This window comes from Elgaria multicarinata, chromosome 1 (genome assembly GCF_023053635.1).
Source record: "Elgaria multicarinata webbii isolate HBS135686 ecotype San Diego chromosome 1, rElgMul1.1.pri, whole genome shotgun sequence".
NCBI lineage: Eukaryota > Metazoa > Chordata > Lepidosauria > Squamata > Anguidae > Elgaria > Elgaria multicarinata.
In genome coordinates, this window is record NC_086171.1 from 155,973,924 (window position 1) to 155,997,980 (window position 24,057).

Consider the following 24,057-nt stretch of genomic DNA (forward strand, 5'->3'; position numbering starts at 1 on the left):
GAAGGTAGTAAAAGAAGAAATGATAGTTCAAGGGTCTGAAGTATGGCTGCAGCCTGAAATCTAATGATTTATATTTTTCTCTTCATATTTAGCTCTCTAAGCAGTGTCTCAGTGGTTCAACCACTGGCACCTGAGTTTCCAGTGGGGATGTTGGGTAGTAGAGGAAGTACTAAACTGAGTAATGTATCCTTGCCAATTTGTCTCCGTATAAAGCACCTCACCTTTATCTCTCTACATGCATTTCCTTTTATGGACCTTGTTCCATCTCCTGCTTTCACACTTGAAAATCCTACATCTGTTCCAGATGCTGTGATGCAGCCTGGTCTCCTGAATTCTACTTTATTACTACTATTTGAGCTATTTCAGTCCTGTACTTCTATCCTTTTCTTTCTCAATTGCTTTTGTTTTTTAAACAAAGGGGGCATATGTTTCAGGTAAGGAAAGCTAGTAGTATTGAGGATGTGCTCACCCAGTATATCATTGAAGCTTTGGGGATGCAACTGAAAAAATAACTTATACTGGATTTGCAGGAGTGGTTCATTCCTGTATTCACAAAATCTTCAGAAAAACATGGCTGCCAAACAGATGTTTTCCATGTTCATTATCAGGTCCACAAAGTGCAGCCGATACTGTACAGCATCAATTCTATATCAGTATCCTATATCAGAATCCTATATGGAGAAAAGCTTTGCAAATGTTCATTTTTATTATTATTATTATTTATTTATATAGCACCATCAATGTACATGGTGCAATTAAGTACATGGCAATTAAGAATAAATCCGACTTCAGCATCTTCCCCAATTTATAGTGATGTGTGTGCATGTTTGTATGTATGCATGTGTGTAACAATATTTAATAGAATATTGTAATAATAAAGTACTCTGCTTGAGTTGTGTCCCAATCCAAGCAGCTATTGCCCAAGCACAGAAGTTAACTGGATCAAGCAGGAAGTTCCGAACGCCTGTGTGAAGGCATAACTGGATCCTCAACACTAGTCCTGAGCCCCAAGCCTCATATATAAGCAACTCTTGGTCCTGGCTTCTCCTGGCAGTGTTACAGCTGACCTATGCAAAGGAACATTATTGGGGAGAAGGTAGGGAATTCCCCTTCCTATCATGGTACTTGCAAACTTGTGCCATCTATTTAGAAGGACAGAGAGGTGGAGGTTGTCTAGGATAAAGCTGGATGGTCAGTCTCTCTTGCCAGGCCTTGGATCTGGCATTATTTTCAGTGGTGTGAGTCACCAGCTTGGTTCACATATCATGGCTAATTCTTGGGTTGTTTAACCTAGGAATTGGCAGGAGTGTACTGGAGCACTTCATTTTCCAAAACAACCCAGGAAAACCCAATTGCTTGGCTGTTTTCTGACATATCAACCTGAAAAATAAAGGTTGTTTATATGGTTGAACAATCCAGAGTTAACCCAACAATTACTCTTGGTTTGGTGTTTGGTTAACTCTGTGTTCTTCAACCCATAAACAATCCAGAGTTGTTAATTGAAAGCATAAATGAAGAGTGCATGGGAGGCAGTGTGATTGTTGCTTTGCTCGTCCCTGGCAATTCCTAGGTTAAACAACCTAGGAATTGCAGCATGATATGCAAATTGGGGCACTAGTCGGAGCAGCAAAAAATGATCTCTAAGACAAATCTGTTACTAAAATCCTGCCAAGGTCTAAATTATAGGGTGGAAGCTAAGGCTCCTAGTCCAAAAATATTCTGTTTATGCTCTCATGAAAATGTCTAAAAATCAGCTCTCATTCCTCAACAAAATGTAAGCTCAACATGTATTTTTATCATCCAACACAGGCAGGCAAAAAGTTCTTTTAGATCAGGGACAGGGTCAGGTTCTGGATGCAACAGGAATCTCATCCTAACATTGCCCCTCACTCAATCCATAAGACCAGTTGTCTCTTTGCAGGGACTTTATCTCCTGGACCAGATGAAGCAATGATTCTTCCCTGAGGAGAACTGAAAGCCTCATTATTGATTTTTAGTAAAGGAATTTCAGAGGTCCCAGTTCATCTCCAATAAAAATACCAGGAGAATTAGCCTGTGCCTCAGTATTCACAAATCAGAACAATATCTGCTTTAATTAAATCTGTTAAAAAGAAAGATGACACCCTTTGGGATGTAGATTTAGTGTGAGACTGTTTATCAAGTGTAGATAATGCTAATTGTTCCCATGGAGATTTATCAGCGGTGCTTGTTAGATTATTAGGCTTTGGCCTGGCATCTTGTATGCTTGAATTAAGCAGCTAAGCACAGAGAGAGGGAGTTCCTATTCCCAGAGTTCTGTTGGTCCTTGTGCATGGCCTGGGCATTGTTCTCAATTGGAAGAACAAATAATAATAATAATAATAATAATAATAATAATAATATATTTATTTCTTACCCGCCTCTCCCTTTGGACTGAGGTGGGGAACAACATTAGAACAGGAATCAATACATCTTAAAAATTCTTTATTTTACATTGATCTGGATAGGCCTGCTGGAAAAGGCTAGTCTTTAAAGCTGCCTTAAAATCACACAGAGAGTTAATTTTACGAATCTCCTCCGGCAGGCCATTCCACAATCTGGGGGCAACAGAAGAAAAGGTCCTCTGGGAAACTGATGTTAGCCTAGTTTTAGATGACTGAAGTAAGTTCACCCCAGAGGACCTGAGTGTGCGGGGCGGACTATATGGGAGAAGGCGATCCTGCAGGTAACCTGGACCCAAACCATTTAGGGCTTTAAAGTTAATGACCAACACTTTGTACTTTGCCTGGAAACTAATTGGCAGCCAGTGGAGTGATTTTAATGTTGGGGTAATATGCTCACCCCTAGATGTACCGGTGACCAACCTGGCTGCCATATTTTGAACTAGTTGAAGTTTCCGAACTAGGTACAATGGTAACCCTATGTAGAGCGCATTGCAGAAGTCAAGCCTTGAGGTTACCAGCGTGTGCACTACTGTCTTTTGGCCTTCTGACTCTAAGAAGGGGCGCAGCTGGCGTATCAGCCAAAGCTGATAGTAGGCACTCCTGGCTGTCGCGTCTATCTGAGCTGTCATTTGGAGCGACGGATCCAGGAGCACCCCCAAACTGCGAACACAGTCTTTCAGGGGGAGTGTAGCCCCATCCAGAACTGGCTGACACACCTCCAAACCTAGGTCAGAGCCCTTGACAGCAAGCACCTCTGTTTTGTCTGGATTCAGCTTCAGTTTGTTTTTCCTCATCCAGCCCATTACCGCCTCCAAGCATTCATTCAGAGGAGACACACTATCCTTAGCTGATGCTGTTATTGAAGGCATAGAGAAATATATTTGGGTGTCATCAGCATACTGATAGCACTCTGCCCCATGCCTCCGGATGATCTCTCCCAGTGGTTTCATGTAGATGTTAAACAGCATTGGGAATAGAATGGCACCTTGTGGTATGCCATACAACAGCTCCTTTTTTGAGGAGCAACTATTCCCAAGCATCACCACCTGGAATCTACCTGAGAGGTAGGACCGGAACCACTGCAGCACAGCACCCCCAATTCCCAAATCCCTCTCGCATTCCAGAAGGATACCATGGTCGATGGTATAGAAAGCTGCTGAAAGGTCCAAAAGTACCAGCAGGGACACACTCCCCCTGTCAATACTCATGCAGAGATCATCCACTAAGGCGAGCATAGCTGTCTCAACTCCATATCCTGCCCTAAAGCCGGTTTGAAATGGGTCTAGAAAATCTGTATCATCCAAGACTGCTTGGAGTCGGAAGGCAACTGCCCTCTCAATCACCCAGCCCCAAAATAGAAGATTTGATACTTAAAGGTCATTTACACCCCTTGTATTTGCATGGCTGCTCCTCAGCTAGCAAGTCAATAGCACCATCTACTCCTGTGCCTCGTCATGACTAACCTGCATGTCAGCAGCCTCAGCTATGGCAAATACACCAGACCTTATGAAGCCACACAACAGTCGCGATAAGTCATTAGCTGTACCAGGACCATTCTCACCACGTAGCACTAACTATGAATGAGCCCAAAGACATAGCCTTTTACAATCAAAGCCCCCTTATGGGATTCCATGGCTGGCAACAGCGCTTACCAGTGTCTAAAATAATGCTGCAAGAAGGAAAAGCAGACACACCTGCACGCTATGGGGTCCCATGTAGAAGCCCCTCTTCTCTGCCCTAATAGCAAGTGCCAAAGTACCCCATGATCAGCAGAAATATGAAAATGTTTTTCCCAGGAATTCAACGATTCTGCTGCCTCCTAACTGTAGTCTCTTCTAAGGGTTCATTTAAACCAGAGGTGGGCAAGGTGAACCCCATATATATCATTTTAAAGGAGTAAAATGGTGTGCAGTAGTGACTATGGAGTGCTCCAGAATGCTAAAAGTGTCAAATTTAGCTAAATTTACCCCTTAGTGCTACTGAGCATGATGCAGCAATTCAAAATGGTGTTTTTTTGTTTTCTTTAAAAAAAATCCGAGTGGCCCCCAAGGCCTCTGCGGTTGCCCACACCTGCTTTAAACATTACCCTAACGGAGTGGGAGCTGCTTTTTCATGAGCTACCATGTGACTGAGGTAATGTTATTATGACTCATTTATTTTTATTTTATTTATTATTACATTTATATACCACCTTTTCCCTCCAAGGAACCCAAGATAGCTTACATGATCCTTCTGCTTCTCAATTTTCTTCTCACAACAACCCTGTGAAGTAGTTTAGGCTGAGTCATAAACCAGCTCAAAGTCAACCAGTGAGCTTCATGGCCAAGTGGGTATTAGAACTTGGATCTCCCAAGTCCCAGTCCAACACTCCAATCACTCCACAACGCTGGCTCATTCCAGTCTTGACCATAAAACCCTCACCCTTCCATTCAGTGGCAATTAACAGAAAAACAGTCCCATTCAGGTAGGGTTATGTCTTAAGGATCTCTGTGATGCTTCAGGATCAGCAAGAGGATCAAGGGATTTTGCCTGGGAGTAAAAAGGTTTTTTATACCTATTTTTAGAAGACTTGCCTAACTGCTGATTTACCACACTTTAGTGAACCAGACTAAAGGACATGGGAGGGAGAAAGCGTAGGGACTCTGCAATAGCCAAGTCCAAGCATGCTCACATTTCTTGCATCCTGACACTAAATCCCTGGTGCATCTCCAGGGTTGTTACTTAGGTTATGCGAACAAGTATTAGGTTGATGGCAGCAAAACACCTGGCTTGAGGACCCCTGAAACATATTCCTTCCTGTCACTTTTAGCCAGGCAGGTCCATCTAGCTCAGTATTGTCGACACAAACTGGCAGCGGCTCTCCAGGGTTTCAGGCAAGACTCCTTCCTAGCCCTACCTGGAGATGCCGACGATTGAACCTGGGACCTTCTGCATGCAAAGCTATGGATTAGATTGAGTCTTTCTGGGAGAGTCTAATCACTACAATTGGATCAGGCTCAATCCATGACAGTGATATTCCCTTACCTTGAAAGGCACTGCAGATTTATAAGAGTCTGGCACCTCCCAACTAAGTAGCACTGATGTTTTCATCACAGCACTGACACGGAAGTTCTTTGCAAACACTGTAATCAGAAAAAATCCTTTTGAGTGTCCCTTGAGGGGCAACAGTACGCAACCAACCAGTACCAGTCTTCCCACCCTTCTAAGTAGCAGCACAAGTTGATTTCAGCTAGATACAACAACCGCTTTCACATCTTAGGAGGATACCTGAGCATTTCAAGTGTCTCCCAAGAGCAGATGCTCTCTTTGGGCACACAGATGGGAAGTTCAGACTGAGCTGTCACTTCCCACACTGGCTCTGTGCCACAATCAAAAGCTACAAGTTACTAGACGCTGGTTCTTCAAAAAGCTCCCTTTTGAGGTCACACCAAAACAATTGTGCCATAATCCTCATGTGCAAAGAGAAAATGGGCTGTTTGTTCAAAACAATGAAACCAACCACACAGTCTCTATGCCTGTTTCTCTTCAACCGACCCCTATGCCCCAGTTATAACCCCAGTGAGTTAGGACTGTCCAGGCCACCCCTGACCCATTTACTGGTGCAGGACTTCTGTATGTGATCACAGCAGGAGGTGCCTACCTTGTTCCATTGGCATCGTCCTAGACTGAATACTGGGACTGAGGGGCCCAGCTCCCTTGCTAGTGTGTGCTCGAACTCTGATGTCATAGGTTGTATCAGGTTTGAGGTTGGTTAGAGTGATGCTTGTATCCTTAGTAACATTGGTCATGTTCTGCTGGCTGTTAATGTCTCTGTACACAATTGTGTAGTTTGTCATTTTTCCATTCCTCTCAGCCAGCAGTGGTGGTTTCCAGGTCACTTTCGTGGTAGAAGTGGTCAGCCCCACTACATGTAGGTTCTGGGGGAAGCCACTTGGCACTTCCTCATGAGTAGTGATTTCCTTCTCAAACTCCTCCCCAGGACCAACCCTATTCTTGGCAGACAACTTGAAGGTGTAGGTGGCACCCTTGTAAAGGTTGGACACGGTGTGGTGATCGACATTCTTCCCAAACTCAAGGATGGTCATCTTCTCCTCATCAGCACATTTGTACTGTAGCATGTATCCCAAGAGCTCTCCAACCATCTCTCTGGGTGGGTGCCAATTAACTAAGGCTGTATTCATGGATGTGGTGCTGATCATCATGGTAGGTTTGCCTGGGACTGTGGGACAAAAACAGGGTGACATGCTGTGGTGGGAGAGAGAGCACCATTGGAGTCACTCACCTAAGCAGGTTTAGAGCTTAACTACATGTTGAGACAAACCAGGTAGCATTTCAGTTTGAGCATGAAAGATCTTTTGCTTGAATGTTCCCATAACATGAGCTCTCTGTACTCATAAACAGTACAGCTGGGAGAAGGCTAAGTTAAAAGGCTTCTCCCTGACATGCTAGGTTTCCACAGGAAGGGATTTTTTTTTGCACAGGCAACATCCCAAAATGCAAGTCACAACTTTCAGTTTGAAGTGGTTAAGTCCAGGAAGAACTGTATTATATTTTATTTCTGAACATGTAGTTTAGCCTTTACTTTCCAGGTTCTTACATTATATAATTAAACCTCCAAAAGCCATACTGGAAAAGACAAATTCTGTACAGCTTGGCTACACAAATATGCTTAATGGAATTTTGTCTGGAGAACTTACCTTATTTGTTCATGTAATTTAATTTATTTTGTTAAAAATCCTGTGGTGGAAGCTTTAAGATTGTAAAGCATAAGGAGTAACATAAGATGAAGACAAAGGACATAGTTCTACTTAGTGGTGAATGACAGTGTGTTTCTCTTGGCAAGGTTCTGCAGGAATTCTGTCAAATGCCATATTTTGTGAAAACTTCTGTGACTGCAGAAATACAGAATTTGCAAAGACTGCTGCAATAGGTCAGGGACCGAAATTCAGAAGGAGGCAAATTATTTAAACAATAAGCAGCTATGAATCCCTTATTTCTACAGTATGAATTAATCAAAATGTAGCAATTTCCAACACTGCAATGGTTGGACACTGCCTTCGAAACCTACTCATATCTGTCTCTCAAATCGCAGTGCGTCTATTCAATCACTCCCTGAACTCTGGCATTTGCAGAAGGGGGTGCAAACAAAGCAGACTTGAGCAGTGTGGTGAAGAAAGAGGAAAGTATTGCCTTAAGATAAAGAATTCTGGGTGCTAACCTAAGATGCTGCAGAGATGCCCAGGCTCAGATTCGGAATCTCTGCTAGTTTGATGTAGGCAATTTTCATAGCAATTGTTATAATTTCACCACCTGTGTGAGCAGTTGAGAGAGCGTGGCATGCTGTTTGCAATCAAAATGTGCTGTGTTTGAGCTGATGAACTGGTTCCTGCTAGGAATGTTGATGTGATGGCACAGCATCAACAGGATTCCACATCTTATATCTGTGGCACAAATTAAGGGCTGCTCCCTTCAAAGCTTAACACCTGCTGTATAAAATGGATGGTTTCATATCTCAGTTCCACCCACAACAGACACACATCCTTCCCCCACCCCCCAATCAGGTGAGATTGACGTGTAAATCCATCAACAGCAAAACTATTCAAATATCAGCACAGTGCAAAGATAACCATTAGTCTGTGCTGAATTGTGGCACCCAGAACCAATTCTCAATAGCAACCTCATATTCCGAATATGGGCTAATTTGTGATGAAGCTGTTGTGTGAGTGCCATAAAAGTATCACATTTAAACTATTGCAAACATCACTTTTAACATCACTATTGCAATGTGAGCTACATGGGTCTACCGCTGAAGCTTCGATTGGTGTAAAATGCAGTAGCTAGGCTGCTAATCGGTGCACAGTATCAAGACCATAGTAAATGGAATGTTTAGCGTATTTTACTTGTTTGGTTGGGAAGTGGTGGCAGGATAAACAGAGAAGGTATCATAACACAGAATAAGAACGGGAGATGCTGACAAGAGCAGGAACACAGAGTGTTATTCTGATATCAGCAGTGCAGGCAGCAGAGAAATGTAATCATTAGAAACAAGTTCTTATGGAAAGATTATATAACCCTGTGCCAGGGTCTAATTTGGAATTCACTTAGACTGGTGGCAGGCCCAGTTAGTAGATAAGAGACAAGGACTAGGTTGAGCCAGTAATTTTCATGTGAGAACAAGTCTCCGAAGAGCCCAAATCAACACCATCCTCCAACACCTGGCCTAGGTCTCTGCCAGGTCATTAACATTTGTGGAGATACCATACTGATTGATCTTCTGGAAGACTGGACTTTGTAAACTCAATCAAAATGGAATTTGGCTAATCCCAGGGGAGAGGTGGGCAGTGGTTTCATCCAAAGTCTTTTGGTCACCAGGGTTTATATATGCAGACTGTGTGTCTGCACATATAAACCCTGGAGGCAAAAGACTTTAGATGAAACTACTGCCCACACAAAGTCCAAACCTGCACACTGTCTGGAGCCAGCAGGATGCTGCTTCATTACCACACTGGCCAGGTTCACATGATCAGGAAAGGAAAATAAGCCATCATAGCCTTTCCCCCCACCTCGTGTGTGCTGGTCACGTGCTGCGTCATTATCATAGCATCCTCACAGGGTGTGTTTTGTCCGACAAAAGCTCTTCATTGTCCCATTAGGCAGACTGAAATAAGGTAAGATTGCAACTCCAAATCCTGAGTGGGCTAGGCAGTTCTATGTAGTACCTCTGCTTTTCACACTGACCACTGTGAATCTCTGTGTGTCTATGGGGTCCAAAAGACTTTGGATGAAAGTCTTTGCTGCCTTTTTTTTTTAGGGAAGTGTTTGGACCAATAGAGGTCAACGTATCATCCTTCCGTTCAGATTTCAACACGGATGTTCTATAATCCATACACATGCAACTTCACACCTTTGACACCCTCCAAACAGGGCCTTTGTAGTATCATGAAGATGTCGAGGAACAAGAATGAGAAGAGAACGTTGTGTTCCAGGCATTACATTCACCCATTACAATTTTTTTTGCATAAATATAGTCTCTAGCTACAAAAATACATATTTATCAAAATGTGATTGCAAATGGATAGGCAAATCTCTCTCTCTCCCCCTCATAATACCAGGACTAATATTAGGATTGGAAGCAGGATAAGGAAGACAAAAAAAAAACACAAAAAACAAACAAACCCATCATTAACGTATGGAATGCATTAGCATAAGATGTAGTAATGGTCAATAGCTTAGATGCTTTTCAAAACAGTATTTTCACAATTCATAGCAGATAGATCTGCCTACAACTATTACCCATGATAGCTACATGGAACTTTTATGTGTAGGAGAGGTATAGCTCTGAATACCAGATGCTTGGGATAATGAACAGGCAATGACCATTGCTTTCCTGCATTGCTTGCGACTCTCCAGAGGCATCTAGCTTGTTGCTGTCAGACACAGAAATCATCTCTATCTGGTGTGAAGTGGCCCTTAGAGAGAAGAAGAGTTTCCATTCTTTTATGGTGCAATCTACCTGCAGACAGTCTGCAAACCAGGGAATGTCAAAGATGTAGATCCTTTTCCTCTTCCTGACTCCTCTAAAGATTAAAATTTCTGCCAGTCCATAATCCTCCAGCTGCATCAATGATTGGGAGATCAAACATTAAAACAGACTTGTCCATAAAGGATGAATTGTAGTACAATTGGCTCACCTGCTTCAGTTGTTGTAATCACCTTGGCCTTGCTGCGGGCCCCGTCTCCTTTAGTGGTATAGGCTGCAATGCTGATAGAATAAGTAGTTTCAGGTAAAAGGCCTCCTATGATGGCTTCCTATGGGAAACAGGAGATCTTTAGCTGTTTAGGTATATCACACAAGATACTGAAGGAATGAGTACAGGAACACTCACATCTCTCAGGTATTTGTGATAGAATCATTCAGTTTCAAATCACACAAAGAGGTAACCAGTTTAGTTTGGATCCAAGGCCTTCCATCTTTAACAGTTGTGTGCCCATCAACTGAGCAGAAAGTACTATTTTTCCTTAAATCACACAAACAAATACAAATAACCTTCTTCTAATGTGGATAAAGGTGAAAACAGTAATAGTATTTCTAGAACAGCTTGTGGAATTCCACAATTTCACTGCCACTGCAATGTGATGATGGTACTCTGAATCCTAAACGAATTGTCTAGCATACTATTACAGACTACTGCCCCCCCTTCTGCCCCCAACTGCAACAAACATGGAACCAACCTAACACAGCAATTTAAACCAGGACAGGACAAACAACTTTACCTAATTCTACCACAATGCAACTTGTCACCAGTCTGAGGACAAGAGTTACTGAGCAGATGCATCATCTCCATCCCAAAAAGCACACTAGCAAGGGGATGGAGATGGTGCACACTGCCCCCAAGTGGCTGATTAACAACAAATCTCTTTGTTTGGAAACTGTCAAAATGTTCTCCACCTCTTCCTTTTCTCTCTATTCCCCTTCTCCTGCACGTTTTATTTATTTATTTATTTTATTTTATTTACAATATATACTGCTCCCCATTCAGAATTTCAGAGTGGTGGACAAAATAAAATAAAAACAATAAAAACACAAAAGTACATTTTTAAAAGAAATAAAGTGCAAAATAAACCATGGCTGGTCATTACGGAAAGGCTTCCTGGAACAACAATGTTTTCAGGAGGCACCGAAAAGAATACAAAGTTGGCACCTGCCTGACTTCCAGAGGCAGGGAATTCCATAGGAGGGGACCACCACACTGAAGGCTCTTCCCCTGGTGGATTCCAATCGGACGATAGGTCTATGTGGAACCACCAGGAGCATGACCTCAGATGACCTCAGTAACTGGGAAAGTTGATAGGAAGAGACACTCTCTCAGATATCCTGGTCCCAAGTTGTTTAGTGCTTTGTACACTAGTACAAGAACCTTACACCTGGCCTGGTAGTGAATAGGCAGCCAGTGCAGTCCTTCAGCAAAGGAGTTACATGCTGGAAAAGGGCTGCACTGGACAACAACTAGTCTGCAGAATTTTGCACTAGCTCCAGCTTCCAGAGCCACTTTAAGGGTAGCCCCACACAGAGCGCATTGCAGTCATCCAATCTTGAGGTTACTAATGCCTGTACCACCATGGCCAAGCTGTCCCAGAGGCCGTGGCTGGCAAACCAGGCAAAGCTGGTAAAAGGCATAATGTCTTTTAGTTTGTCAGCCTGAGCCCAGGAAGAGTCTGTGTCATATTTTCACTTACATACATTGCCTTCTGGAAGCATTCTGTACTGAATTTTAATTAATGTGAACCACTTATGGGAGAAAATTTCAATCTGAAAAGCGCGATCAAAATGTAACAGGTTCTTCAAATCAAAAGGCCATAAACAAGCACATTTTTTTTGCAATGCCTGGCAGAGAGGACTGCATGAAACAAACAGTCTGCCTGGTTCACAGTGCTGCCACATAGCCATAAATACATAAACAAAAGACAACAAGCACTGGTCAGGAATCTGATGTGACCCCAATAACAAGAAAGTAGCAGCACTTTCATCAGCGTTAACAAGAAGGGTATGCTGCAGTATAACAGAACAGAGGTCTGCAACTAATTTCAGTCTTGCCAACACAAGGCACTGGGATGGGCAGCAAAACAGTTGTGCCAAGGGGGACCACTTGCCATAACAGGCTCATCAGCCAAGGTAATTCAAAAGAGACTTCTTCCTTAAAAAAAGGAATTACTCACACCACAGAAAACAGGGAACATACTGTAAGAATAACAGAGGACAGACAGAGGACTCTATAGAAAACAAAGACCAAAGGACAAGAGGGGTCAATTTTGCTTCCTCAATAGTAGGTCCACAGCTGTGAAAGCTACAGACACCAGCAGGGGCAAGACAGAGCATTTGATGGGTGAGGTTGGCCTTGTAGCCTATGGCCATTGGAAAGCCAACTGTGAGTTACCTCCCCTAAAGCGTACTCTAGGGGCATGTCTACACCATACAGTGTAGAGGGAGGGAGGCGGGACGATCCCGGACTTACCTGCTTCCAGGATTGTCCCAGGGTATCTACACGCAGCATGCGACATCCCGGGAGGAAGAGGGTGTCATGCCCACCACTTTTTAAATCGAAATAGAGTGCAGGAGCGCATTATTGCAAAATTGAGTGGTTTTTAAAAAATCTCCCGCTCCCCCCGCCCATGGGCGAGGAGCTCCATGCCCCGTGCCCGGTTCCCAGCTCCTCGTAGTTACTCATGAGGAGCCGGGACGAAATTGGGACAGCCAGACACACTTCCTGCGGTCTCGGGATCATCCCAAGACCATGGGAAAAGTTGGGATTAAAGGGTAGGGCAATATTCCAGGGAAAGGGAGGGATCATCCCTCCCTGTTCCCGGGATCCCCTGTACGTCATGTGGATACAGGGACGATCCCGGGTCAATCCCTAGGATATCGCCCCGTCTAGACATGCCCAGGTCTCACAAACCTCCATTCTATTGGAAAGTTTGGATTCTAGCACAGGAATCTGGAGAAAGGCTTTCCATCAGAATGTCAACTATTAATCCTATGCAACAAGAAACTTGCTGGTGGGAATGACCATTCAAGCATAGAAATCCAAATGTGATATAAATCAGAAGTCTGTGCAATGATGGATGAATAGAGCAGAATCTCCTCCTTGAGTTGTCAGGGTTCTTTCTTCAGTTGTCATAGAATCGTTAACATTTCCCCAATCGCTTCATTAAAACTAGAACTGTGAATTAGCTACCTGTTTGGTAACCCAAGTAAGATACTGTATTCACCCACACTTGAACCCAAATTATTCTTTCATTATTTTCGTTGGCAAACCCAAATTAACAAACCCGATTAATAAACACCAATCAGAATGACACCAAAATCAGAGTACAAGTAAGACTCCCCTTTCCCCACTGAAGTTTGTGTGAGCGAGCGAAATCAGTCAATGACAATAAATTGATATGGAGGGAGATACTCAAACACACAACACCACAGGCTATGAACATCCCCAAAAGATGTACTCATCACCAATCCACACAGGATGAAAATCTCACCTAAGGAAGAGCATGCCACTGGGACAAAGCAAGGGAGGGGGAGGGAGGGAGGGAGGAGGAAAGAAGGTGGACTGGGGAAAGGAGAGAGGTACCAGACCAAGCAGACATAGGGCTGTCGCTGCAAACCCCTTCTGGGAAAGTCCTTCTGCCTAAGAGGGAGGAGTAGCCACAGCAGGGTACGTAATTGAATCTCTCTCTCTCTCTCTCTGTCTCACTCTCCAAAGGTTATTTTCAAGCTTGTTCCTCCAAATTTATATTTCAAAATTACTTGGAAAAATTGAATTTAACTGTTTGAATGTGATTGTTTTCTTATTACAGCCTCTGTTTCAACCAAAGGTCACAGCTGAGAGAGCAGGGTATTTTTCATGACTGGGATCAATGAGGTTTAAAGATTATAGATCTGACTCTGCCATGTAACGAGCTGGGCCAAGGACTGTAGAGAGTGGGCTGCTCCCCCCGCATCTGCCTGAAATTGCATCGCAACAAGCTGGAAATAAAGATTATGGAAAATGTCAATTGCTTTTCTGCATTTAGCAGCAATCTAAATGCCAATTTGCTCAGGATTTGCGGCTGGTGGAAGCTCCACAGAGCAACTCCCCAGAACCATTTGAGGATTGACGGGGATGTTTTGACAGCACTATGCACACAGATTTCACAAGATGATCCTCAGACCCATCTGATCCAAACAAACACACTCACAAATGGTACTTACGTGGTCAACAGAGTCCTTAACCCTCAACTGACGGGGGACAGGAAGGAGGAAAGAAAATGGAGACAGAGTAAGGGAATGATGATGAGAACGCTGTGGATTATTAACACATGCACACAAAAGATTTAGTACCAGCTGGATCAAAATGGATGTACTGCTTTCTTCCAGAAGCATCTCTCAGAACAGTCACACAAAGCATTGTTACCTTCGCACCCAGTTTTCTTTCTCCATCTCCTCCCACCAACCTCCCACAAAACCAGATAAAAGAACTACCCTCTGTAAGTTAGCAAAGGCTGAAACAGTATGGGTACTTACCTGGAGGCAAGCCCAATTGAACACAATTGGACTTACTTCCAAGTAAACATGCATCAGATCAGCTGTACCTGTACCAGGTTGCTCAAGGAATGTGTTAGGGTTTGCCTAGTGGTTTGCCTAGACCAGTTCTGGATGCCAGCTTTTGAAAGAGCGTCTTGCTGCTGCTAACAATAAAGCGACGAACAGGAAGAAACTCATGCAAAGAAGATAATATGCTGTGTCCCTGCAGTAGGAAACCCATATGATCCTAGTGGAAAGAGGACATAGGAATGCCGTCATGATGTGCTGTGGCTGAGCCCAAACTGAAGCAGGAAAAATGACCTTCAGGGGAATAGCCCCCACTTCCACCCTAGCTGAGACTTCCCCACCAGAATTCTCAGGCTCCTGTATCCTTCAGTGGTCAAAACAAGCAAAAGCTGCATGTGTGTCAAGATAATCTTCCTTAGGAACCAGCCGGAGAAACAGCTTGCTCATCACCCTAATCAATTTCTATGTCTGTTGCATTAGCAGAGTTAGTGAAATTCCTGCTAAGAATGCATTTACCTAAAACGCCTGTTACAATACAAGCAGATTTGTGGTACACAGCATTCACTCACCTCTTTGCCTTCCAAAGAAACATGCCCGTGTTCTTAGAAAAGACTTGTGAGGATTCACACCCACCCCACCCATGACAGGCCAATGGCTTCTTACTCCTAACAGTCTGGCTCTATGGTCACTTTGCTGCAATTTGCTTTGTCGTAAATGAAGGTCTAACAAAGACATGGATTTTTTTTTACTACCAGCAAAACTCAGAAGCTCACTCTCCAAAGCAAGTGAGCTTTTGGCAGCAAGGGCTGTTGCAGATTGTGTTTGATGGAGGGAATACCTGGAGCTGCCACAGGAGCACAGTTTCCCACAGAAGTAATCAAGCTGGCCCCAGAAGATCTGTATTTTCCAAAGCCCTACTTTGGTACACATTTTTTTCATCCTGATTCCTCCAGGTCAGCAAAATGTGCTTATCATTATCCATTTTCATTTGCAATAATAGCATTTTTAAAATGTGTGTTTGCTTTTTTTATTTTTTATGAATGCTTGTTTTTAAAGACATACAAACAATGCTTTTCAAATGCTTAACCAACAGCTATGGGAAATGTTGAAGGGAGGAAGGAGATTTAGTAAAGGAATGGGAATGGGAAGGAAGGACAGGTACTGGGTGTGGCATTGGGGCACCAGTAATGTTTAAATTCCAAGTAATCATGCAGTAGATGAAGTTCAGGGCTGTATGCATTTGATCTGAAGAAATAGTGCAGAATGTAGCTCTAGAAATAGATTTCTACCTTCTGAGCAACTCAAGCTTTCATTATTTTAAAAATCAAGTTTTTCGTTCTTACGGCTGTGAAGATAGAATTAAAACGTGGTCAGTAAAAATCTCAGAAATCAGAAAGATTGCTTGGTGCAAGAAGCACCTTGAAGAATTCAGCTTTTTTTTTTGGACACAGAATTAGAATTGGAGTGCAGAGCATAGCCTTGATTAAGGCCTATTTCATAGGTTACCCTGGCAGTGCGGTAGCTGATGGAAAATGTAACAGTACAGGCCTTGTCCCATGTGCAGAGAGGTTTGTATGAAATTGTTCTGTACATGATTTTGCTGATGTTTCCCGCATGCCACTAAGCTTTTCCCCGGGAAGGATTACATTGGCCCACTCAAAACTGCCACAGTTGTGTAAGGGCACCTGCTTCACTCATCTAGCTTCCTCCATGGAACTGTGCCAGTGCCAACATAGCCATTTTTCCTCTGAGGAAGGAAGTGCGCAAGCATGGCTTGTGGAGCCTGTTATGTGGTAGCAGCATGTCCATTACACTCCACACAGTTGTATCTTCAATCCCCAGGGTAAGACAATGGCTGAGAAGCAACGGGTCATGTCTATTATTGCTGATGTGACCCTTTATTTTGACCTGCCTCTAGCTGTGAATCGGTAAGGTCAAAGGAAGCCATATTCAGCTCAGCAGCCTGATTCTCCCTGCCCTAGGTATCTCAGAGGGAAATTGGAAAATAAAATCCCCCACATTATGACTACCCATTTTAATACAAACCAGCTATTTTATACAGATGCCATCATGGTAGCCGAATCCAATGGCTTAGGTTCTACACCCAATGTCTATGCCCATTCTCTCTGTGCCTTATCTATGACACATAATATCTGCTCTCCCTGCTACCTGATGTTCACCAAGGGCTCTGTGATGCTATGTATGAATACGGCACAAGGCGTCGCCTCTCGTGCTCTGTGGTGGAATTGTCCTTATGAACCACATTAAAAGCTATTTTGCAGTACAGGCCAGGTCCTATAGTAGCAATGAAATAAGTCCTTTTGCACAAGAGTTGGATGGTACCCCTTCCTGATCTCTTCTCATCATCTTGCTTAACTCCTTGAATTGCCTGAAGTGCCATAACAGGCAGAACTATACCACTTACTAATGTTTCTGAAATCCTAATGAACAAGAATATAAATATTGCAATACAAAAGTTTTGTATTGGATACAATTCAATTCAGGAATTCAATACAATAGTTTGTATTCCTGTTCATAGTTTTGTCATAGGTTTGTGTTATTAACACAACCAATACCAAATATCTGTTAACACAACCAAATAACACAACCCAAACTAACTGGGTGCCCTGTACTGCAGTTCCCTGCCAGCATAGCCATTGGTGGGCATAACTGGAAGGCACCAGGTTGGAAAAAGCTTGTGTCTTATAAGTGCTCACAGTACATCAGTACTTCATTAACCTGGTTTGTATATCACAACAGCAATTCCTGGTTTGTTCATCTAACCTGGGAATTGCCTGGGACAAACAAAACGACGAGTGTGCTCGTCGTTTCCACTTTCAACTAACAACCCAGAAACGCCCAGTTCCTGATTTGTTTTGTGACAGGTGAACCTGGAATTCTGGATTGTTTATGGATTAAATAACCTAGAATTAACCCAAGAATTCCCCATGGTTTGTAGTAGGGTTAACGCTGGGTGGTTTATGGTTTCAGGGTTTGCATGTCACAAAACATCACTGGGCTGTTAATTGAAAGCATCACTGGGCTGTTAATTGAAAGCAGAAACAATGACTGTGGCTTGTGAACTCTGGTCATCTCCTCAATTCCTGGATTAAACAACGCAGGAATTGATTCTGGGTCATCATCTTCACAATTCTTATCCAGTAGGACAGTGTTTCTAGCTCAGATTCATACTTGGAATGTAAGCAGTGATTTGACTGAAATGCTGCACCAAAGTGGTGGTGCTTTTACAGGGCTGGTTTTTATAAACCTATCTCTCATTCATTCTCCTACAATTGAAAATGTAGCTATTTAAAGCATGCCATTTCCTCACCAGTAATATTCATCTCCTTGCTGTGACTCTGTGCTGGGTCCATGGCCATCTTGGGACTGAAAGTGTCCTCTAGACTATTGATGTGCTACGTAAATTAGAGCCAAGTTGGAATTGGATTAAGAGAAGCTTAGTGGCAGAAAATGGCATCTTAACAAGGACAGACACAAAAAGACAGAGGGCTAATTCCCACCACCACCACCACCACCACCACCAAAATGACACAAAAGGAAAGGGGAAAGAAACTTCTAAGAACAGGGTCACAGTCTGGATGTGCTCCTAGATTGTCTGATGGCAGAAGTGCCTTTGCACACTTTGGCAGATTTGTCTTTCCTGGAAAAAGCAGGTTGGGCTATTGTCAGACATGTCTTGGTTACTGCAATGCACTCTATATGGGCTGTCTTCAAAGAGTGTTCAGAAACCTCAACTGGTGTAAAATTCAGTAGTGAGTACTATCTGGGATCTACTTTTCGGAGTGTATTACTCCTGTTTTGTTTAATCTGACCTAGCTTCCAGTTTGTTTCTGGGCCCCATTCAAAGTGCTGCTTTTTACCTATAAGGTCCTAAATTGATCAGGACCAGGATATATCAAATAAAATGAATAAGTAAATGAATAATTAAAAATAATGAAGGACCACCTACTTCCACATGGTACTGCTTGCCCACTGCAATGAAGAACTGGGGCCTTGCTCCTCATCCTACTGCCATGGGAAGTCAAAATGACTGGGACACAGGACAGGGCCTTATTGATTGTGGCACCCAAGTTGCAGAACTCTTTTCCTCAAGAGGCTTGACTGACTTTATTGTGAAGAATTGTCTTGCTTCATCAAGCTTTTAGTTTGATTTGAATTTTTCCCCTGCTGTTGTATACTCTGCTTTATTATTTAGTTTATTATTTATTTATGGTTGTAAGCCAGCATATGGGCCTTGGGTGGAGCTGAAAGGTGAGATATAAATGCTTTTTAAATAAATAATCATTTTCTTTTAAAGATGATGTGGACTGCTGCTTTTCCACTGCTGTTTTTACCACTATTTTTAGTATTTTGTGTATATTTTTAAAAATGTATTTTTATGTTATTTTACTGTGGCTTTTTTGTAAGTTGCTTTGAATATTTTCCAAAAGATGAAGTTACGATAATGATAACAATAATATCAAAACACTGATATACTATGTGTATTGAAATCAATTATCAGTAAACAAATTAAGGAAATAAGCAGGTTATGCAAATGAGTAAAAATGTCCAGAATTGCAGGACCGCTCCAGAATTACAAGACTATTTTCTAAAGGGACAGGGCAGTAATATGTGAAGCAGGCCAGCACAATAGTGGCACATATTCAATCTTCACCATTTTTAAAGAAATAGCTACACTGACATCTTCAGCTTGCTCTAATAATCTCTTCCTGGATCAGAGGGACCTCTACTGCAGGAGCATCTCTCTGAAATCTGGTCTGGCTAAATGTTTGAATTTATGAAACAGTCACCTGCAGATAAAAACATTTCTCTGCTAAACCAGCCCAATTGCTTCTTAAGTATTTAGCGTTGCTGAGTAAGATGAATGGATTTTAGGAAGCCAGTGGCCTTAATAAAAAAGATTCAGCTGCTGCCACTGCTTGGGGACGGCAGAAGCGATGCAGGCAGAGCTAACGCTGGCAGCTGGTATTTATGTTGGCTGCAGTGCCTTTACAACATTTCATTTTAGGTTTCGTCCAACTCTCTGTAGCCACTGTCTTTCTGACCATGTCTGCGGGTCTGGTGAGAGTGATGTGATATGGGTTAGATGGGCCAGCCCTGCTCTGACATTTATTTTTCCTCCTGTACGCAAACTGTGGCTGCTGTGCAGTGCTGCCCTAGAAGCACATACATTCACATACATGAATGCGTTCAACCATTCTCCACTTTAGCTATCAAATTGTTTTTAGACCAATGGGTCTCATGTGGATCTTGCTAATGAAACCAAGTCGAACAGTTACAGAACCCTCCTGCCAGACGAACAGTTGCTTCTGCAGGACTCTTTCCTGTTCTTTGGTGTGATGATGACTGGTTCCAAAGCCATATTTCGGTGCTCGTCTTATCATGATACTGAGCTACATGATCAATGGTACGATGGTAAAAGGCTACTTCCTATGCTCTGAACCTAGCCTATAGGCCAGTCCAAGTGCCCTCCAGGTTGTAGTTTTGGACTACAATTCCTACCATTCTTGTCTGTCAGCCATGATGGCTGGGGCTGGTAGGATTTGAAGTCCACAATATCTGGAGGGCACCAGATTGGGGAACGCTGTTATGGGCCTATATCTTTTTAACCTCCTTGTGAATAGAAAATATGGGAGATGGATAAACTGGGGATACAGTCAGGGCCAGGTGTGTTCTTCACTACAAGATATCCTAATTCTGGGTCTTAGGAACTCAAATTCAAGATCATGATAGTACATGTGTGAAAAAATTATTATAGTTGCAGAATCTGGAATATAATGGATAGTGGTTTGAGCGGATAGCGAGGCAGGAAGGTGTACATGACTTAGAAACGCCAATTCTAAGCACTGGTAACTACATTTAGCCAAACTAAATTACTTTGGGTCCTTTTACAAATACGTCTAGACCCTTCCCTGCTTTTCTTAATTCATGGCCCTTTTTGTGCTTCCTCAATCAATGCTTGGCTGTGCAGAAAGCACGTAACAGTTGATAAAATCGATATTAAAAACCGATCACCTTTTAGATCGTGCCTTGGTTAGGACCAAGGTCTTTTAATTAAAGACTATCTGTTCAGATATTTTTTTCACCATATATTCTCATTATAGTTGATATAAAATGCCAGTAATAACCTGACCGTGGTTCTGAATTTGAAAGACAAAAGTTCTCTTCTTTCTTGCTGAAAAGCTTAAAGGATGCTGGCTGATTCTGTCTATTGTCTGCTGTAATTAAAGTTTTTTTAAGCTGGATGTTGCATTAGGAAGACAAGATTCTTGGGAAAGCTACCTGGAAATCACACAGTTTAGAATTTGCTACTTATAGGATTAATTAGGACTATTAGGAAAGATGTTTCTGTGAACTGTTGAACTCCAGTTTAATTTAAATATAGTTTAGTCAACATACAATGTGTGCACTTCTTGCTCGAGATATATGCTAAGCAATCAAGAACATTTGTTAAACATTGTCTTCTGAATTGGTTGTTGTTTCCTGTAAGCTAAAATATGTAATTCTAATATGTAATCTGAAAGATGAATGCTGTGATTGTGTGATATTATCGGAGACATCTGTTTGTAAGAAATGGTAGATCTCTGCATCATTTCCCTACTGTCCAGATGAAGTCCTCATGCAGAAAGGCCACAGCTCAGCAGTAGAGCACATGCTTTGCATGCAGGCAGTTCCAGGTAGGGCTGGAAAACCTCCTGCATGAAAACCTGGAGAGCCACTGCCAGTCAGTGTTGACAATACTGAGCTAGATGGACCAGTGGCTTGGCTCGGTACAAGGCAGCCTCCTAGGTTCCTATCAATGAACTGAACAAGTCTATTTGTAATATCTGAAGTCTCCATGCCTTTCTGTGTGCAAACATTTCCATAAGGAGAAAAATCTGCGGCTGCAAATCACACAGCTTGAAGGGCCTTAGACAGTAAGACAGGCAAAAACATTTGAAGGGTCACATCTCCCATCATCCCTCACCATTGGCCATGCTGGCTAGGCTGATGGAATTTGTAGGCCAAAATGTCTGGAAGTTCACAAATTGCCCACTCCTGCAGGAAGAGATTTTTCCCTTAGATGCCTTTTCTGATATGGTAGAAGTCAACAGAGTACAAAGTGTGAGCAATGATCAGATCCAATTCAAGACTGAAGCAAGGCAGGATTGTCCCAAGGCATGAATTCTGCAAAGTATCTCAGAACAGAAGCAAAAATTGGATAACCACATAAATAACTGAGGGTGCTTTCAGACAGAGGGCTCCTAGAGTTAGCAGTCAGAAGGCATTGTGCAGCTGTTGCAAGTTTTTCTCCTTAACAGATTTTCTGTGTTAATGTAAAAGATAGAAGTGGTAAGAAAACACAGTCGGGCACAAGAAGAAGACAGTGTCATCTGGACTCCCCATAAACTGCATGAATGAGGCAAGTCAATGGCACCATAGAAGTCTTGTCTGGAAGCACTTGTAGCATGGAAGTATATGGGAATGAAGCAATGTTAATGCTGATAACCTGGGAGTAGGCAGGAATGGTCAAATCCAACTTGGTCTGCACTTGAGTAATGTATTACTTAGACTGAGGAGCCAGGCCAGAGTCAGTAGCTTTATTGGGCCAGGTAGAACCCAATTGTCCCCCTTGTGTTACATAATTCCTGTTGAATTAGTAGCTGCAATACCACCTTCTAGCCACCTGCAGTGGTTGCACTGCAGCAGAGCAGAGAGCAAGTCAGTAGCTCGCTCTTCATGAAGCTCCTATAGCTGCATAGTGAGTCAAGTGTCTGGGGGTGATTACTAGGTTTGAGCCCCCCCCCCCGAGGCTTATCAGCAAAGTTTACAGGGTCCGGATGCATAGGATCTCCAGGTAGGAGAGGCCCAGGAAACAACTGATCAGGATCCTATTGTACTGGCAAAGGGATTAGGAAGTGAAGAAATACAGAAGGAAGATATAGGACATCAGGATGGAAGGTTCAGCACCCTGGAGTGAAAGCTGGCCCCACTGTGATGTACCAACTGATACCAGTTTTGTAGATAGCGCTATGGGCAATTCTGTATGTTCTTAACACACACTTGCAGAACAAAAGTATGTTTCTTATAGGTTTGGGAACTAGCCATTTGTCCTATTACATGGTCCCCACCCACTGTGCCTACTGCTGTCCATAAAAATGTGTCCAGCTGGGAATGCCACCAGTTGTGCATACAAGGGCTTGGAGGAAGACCAAGCACTGCAGAAAGGGCCTAGGCACCAAGAAACATGAACTTCATATCAATGGGTTGTGGGGGCTTTGTACAGAACAGCAGTTTGTATCAGGGACCCTCAAGACACTGCAAGGATTATTATATTCGAAGGTCAGAAAGCGCAGGATACTGGTACCTGCTTCTCACTCCTGATCAGCTGCTAAGGTAATACAGCCAGGCAAACTCTTGAGATAAAGCCATGCTTGCCTGTCCATGTAGGACACACTGATTGACTCCATCCTGTTGTCCATTTGTCAGCTGGAGGCAACGATACAGGGCAGAAACTCACTTAAGTGTAAAGAGCTCTGACAGGGCAATCAGTCACTAGGTAGGGGGAGAACGCACAGTTTTAAGCCCCTCTTATACTAATTTAAATCTAGGAAGCAGGAAGGCGTGAATGACAAGATAGCCTTCCTTGTCCGTCCAATATTCTTGACCGACGGACAGCCGGAGAGGAAGAGAAAGACAGAGAACATGATACAGTAGTATATACCAACAAGATCGAAAAACTGAGATAAAGTATCCCAAATGATCAAACAAGGCTTCTGAGCTATGGGCAGGGAAAACAAAATCAACAGCTTAAAGTCCAGTTGTGGCACAGAGAGCAATTGACAAATATCTCAGCATTAAACAGCAGACAAGAGTAGTGGATGGAGATATAATTCAGCTCCAAGGGGCTCTCATCGTCAAACTGGTCTAACTCAAAGGATAGTGGAATGGAAGATGTGGTGTAAGGAACCTCACAGATGGAAACCTTATTTTAAACAGTATACACATGCCAATAAAAAATTGACTATTAATTCTATTTTGATCTCCCCTCAAATTTTGAATTCGAGGGTCAAAAGAATATCCATGATAAAAGCACTTAGCACTGGAGCCACTGGCAGGGAATAGGCGAGGACAAGTGGAGACAAGGAAATGTTTGCCCACTATAAGGTATCAGTTCCAACCTTCAGCAAGGCAGATCTGGCTAACCGTAGACTTGTAGGGGCCGAATATAGCAACAACCCCCTTCTCTTTCACCCTCATTCAGCCACTGCATACATTTCTCCATGAAGCATCAGAGTTGTCTTTAATCTGGACATCTCCGTCCTACATACCTACAGGGATAAAGGTTGCCTAGCCAGGTTTTACAGATAATCTGCCCAGCACCCCAGAAAATAGCACAATCAGAATCCCCTTCTAGCTCCACGGCTTCCCTGATGGATATTCTGGGGAACCTGGATCACTGCTCCACCTTGGCCTTCAAGATGTTCACTTGACAGTGCTTGCAGCTTTTCCATCTGCCTGGTTATTAGCCAAGAACACTACCCATAT

The 24,057-nt window shown here is 42.9% G+C and overlaps 1 protein-coding gene across 5 annotated transcripts in view; it reads right to left on the reverse strand.

The window, feature by feature from the left end:
• Positions 1–24,057, reverse strand: part of PTPRF (protein tyrosine phosphatase receptor type F) — a 589,418-nt gene that overhangs the window by 45,620 nt on the left and 519,741 nt on the right. For 4 of the 5 annotated variants that reach the window (XM_063140104.1, XM_063140096.1, XM_063140089.1 and 1 more), the window contains exons 14-17: positions 14,170–14,196; positions 10,115–10,232; positions 6,064–6,642; positions 5,448–5,545 (exon numbers count right to left, since the gene is read on the reverse strand). In XM_063140104.1, coding sequence (XP_062996174.1) covers positions 5,448–5,545; positions 6,064–6,642; positions 10,115–10,232; positions 14,170–14,196 — 822 coding nt within the window. The remainder of the gene's footprint in view (positions 1–5,447; positions 5,546–6,063; positions 6,643–10,114; positions 10,233–14,169; positions 14,197–24,057) is intronic. The other variant, XM_063140111.1, reaches the window with a different exon arrangement.